Genomic DNA, 3115 nt, shown 5'->3' on the forward strand with positions numbered 1-3115 from the left:
CTGTACGGCCCTTACTCAACCAGTGCTTATTATAAGCTTATAAAAGTAGTTAGTTATTTATTTATTGATCACCTACTAAATTAAAAGATTCCTCAGTCCTCACCACAAAAGGAAAGACTCAGATTTGTGTCAACCCCATTTTGCAACCAATTCAAGTGTGCAAATTACAAATTCAACTTCTTTCAGTTACTTTCCTTCCTAACTCGCTTCCTTCTTTTTATTGTCTCTGAATAGTTTATTTATGAACAAATAATAATAGTCACTGCTACTCAAACATTGTAAAAGTAGTTGGATAAGTTGCATTTTTTAAATGTAGTAAATTAGAATAAGTAAATACAATAGTACATACACTGCCTTTGATTAACAAATAAATAACATACACTTGGATTCGATCATGCACTCTAGCACAAATTTGAACTTACATATATACCAGCTTAATTAATCACTTTAATTTTTTTTATTGGATAGTGCTAATTAATTATAGTTATCATCACTTGAAAATGTACTTGACGATGCCTGGGAGATGAGTGTTCATAAAGTAATCATCCCAATTGATCACTTTAGGATCGAAGTAAAACAAATCTGTCTCTACCCCTCCTTCTATTGCTGCCACTCGCAGCTTCTCTGTGTTCATATCATCAAATCTGCGCCCCATAATGACCAACCAACATATATATATTAGTTAATAATGACTAGTGTTCATTATTAGGAAGAAGCAATAATATACTTACATGCCATTGAAGAACAAATAAGGCCTATAAAGCTCCACCAACCGCATCACAATTTGGATCTTCCTATTCAGCTCTTGATATGTTCCCTGAAAGTACTTGCAAAATGCTGAATTGGCCAGTTCAAGTCCCTATTAAATCGAAAAAGAAAAAACAAACCAGCCTAGTTAATTAAGAAAAGATAACAATGACAAACATTTATGATCAAGTTGAGTGATTGTGATGATGAAATGAAATGAACCTTTAACCAAAAGAGGTAGTGAATGAACATATATCTGCGGAAGCTAGCCATGTTGGTGAAGACAGTAACTTTGCCAACCTTAACAGGTGTTCCATCTTTGTTTATCCAAGGTTTTGCAGTGAAATACCTTAATCCATAGTCTTGGAGATTAGTGTATCTAACAGGGTTTCTAACAGAGGAAGCCACATGATATATAGCATCACTTGGATGATGTGCATGGGCCACCATGGCCACTAGTATTGCATTCACCACCATGTCTCCTGGTATCTGCTTGAATGTAATAATATTGCACCTTATCAAAAATTATGTCACATAATTTGGACCATATAATAGTACTTTATTTCATGTGCATCGCAGCAACTAACTCACCACATCCACAACTCCATTGATGTTTCCAAGGAAGCATGTTAGTTTTCCTTTCCCATAAGCAACACCTAAACTATCTATTGTTCTGTAACAAGCACAAGAGTTGAAAGAATTCATGTCACTTTTCATTAATGTATTATTTATTATACTATTTCCATTTTTAGTAACTGTCGGTTCTCTTTATTATTTGGTGCATTATATGGTTGGTGGTTATGGTCAACCAATTTTTTTTGCCATAAAGACACAATTTCAATTATTGTTATTATTACCTGCTTATAGTGATAGAGTAAATTATTAAAATGATATTTGAAAATTTGTATCGCTGACAAAACAATTATCAAAAGATGCTAATGACAAATAAACGTTAGAAAGATTTAATAAAAACACGAAAAAAAAATCTGATATTAAATATATATTTTAAAAAATGAAATTAGAGATCAAATTTTGATGTAAATTTTTGTAATTATTATTAGAAAAATAAGATTTTTTTCATCCTTAAAATTTTGATTATTTTTTTGTCAAGTGAATTTTTTTTAAAAAAAAATATTGTGAATGATTATATTTTTTTTGAAAATTAAAAAACATCTAGAGATCAAATTTTACTTTGAATTTTTTTATACATCTTCTAAATATTTATTCAAATTTTGTCACAAAAATTTAGATCTAATGGATAAATCGTTTGTTAAATATAAATTTTTTCTTTTACAACTTACAAAAAATATAATATTTATTAGTTCTTTTTGTCAACATCTTTTAGAGACATTTTATTAGTGGCTGAATCTTTCAAGTACCGAATTGGTAGTTAACCCAAAAGTGATTCCTAGTCAAACTCGAATAAAATGATCTCCTGCAGTAAACTTCATATGGTTATCATCAAGAGTTTAATTAAAGTAATTATTGACTCATGATAAATATAAGGTTGCATTCATCATAATCACTCTTATAAAAGTGATGATCTTATTATTTACCTTACACCTTCCACCCAACCAGAAAAAGGTTCTTTGAATGTACTTGTAACAATGGCAGGACGCAAAATAACAACAGACATAGTTTCTTTCATTTGTTCCACAAGCATCTCTGCTATTGCTTTTGTAAATACGTATGTATTTGGCCAACCGTACACCTTTGCCCTGATCAATGATATCAAACACAATACGTGAATAATAGAGTTGATGATTGAATGCAAGGTTTTCTGAGTTTGTGAATGCAAGTTACACCCTAATAAAGCATGTGCACTTTAACTAACAAAACAGAATCTGTTAGATCAGTTTAGTTACTTAAAATAGAAAACAGAATTAGTAGTGACTAGTCGCTTCACTGCTACGTAACCACTTCTTCTTCATTATCTAGATCACTACTAATTCTGTTTTCTATTTGCAAGAAGAATTAACTATTTTGTTTTTAATGAGATCTCTTGTTATTTGCAAAAATTAAGTATATGGAATAATCAATTTCTAATTAACTATAATAATAGCTAATTTTTATTGTAAAGTTTTTCTTTTAAAACAAAAGATTCTGTCATACTACATTAACACCAAAAGTTAACAACCATATTAATCACCGATATAAAATATATGTTGAAATACAAAATACACATTAAAAATGAATTAAATAACATATGTATTTATATAAAAATACACGATGATTAATTTTTAGTATGCACATAGTATTTTTAAAAAGTATTTAAGATCTATAATTAGAATTTAGAATTAGAAGTTTAAAATTTAAAATTTAAAAAATATATATGATTTTAAATAATTAATTATATTGGTCGAAAAAA

At 28.9% G+C, this 3115-nt stretch overlaps 1 protein-coding gene across 2 annotated transcripts in view; it reads right to left on the reverse strand.

Moving 5' to 3' along the window:
• Positions 277 to 3115, reverse strand: part of LOC107613816 (fatty acyl-CoA reductase 3) — a 5715-nt gene continuing 2876 nt past the window's right edge. The window contains exons 6-10 of one of the 2 annotated variants that reach the window (XM_016315976.1): positions 2304 to 2465; positions 1339 to 1420; positions 970 to 1239; positions 732 to 859; positions 277 to 644 (exon numbers count right to left, since the gene is read on the reverse strand). In XM_016315976.1, coding sequence (XP_016171462.1) covers positions 491 to 644; positions 732 to 859; positions 970 to 1239; positions 1339 to 1420; positions 2304 to 2465 — 796 coding nt within the window. In that variant the 3' untranslated portion in view covers positions 277 to 490. The remainder of the gene's footprint in view (positions 645 to 731; positions 860 to 969; positions 1240 to 1338; positions 1421 to 2303; positions 2466 to 3115) is intronic. The other variant, XM_016315977.2, reaches the window with a different exon arrangement.

Source organism: Arachis ipaensis, chromosome B08, assembly GCF_000816755.2.
Source record: "Arachis ipaensis cultivar K30076 chromosome B08, Araip1.1, whole genome shotgun sequence".
Classification (NCBI taxonomy): domain Eukaryota; kingdom Viridiplantae; phylum Streptophyta; class Magnoliopsida; order Fabales; family Fabaceae; genus Arachis; species Arachis ipaensis.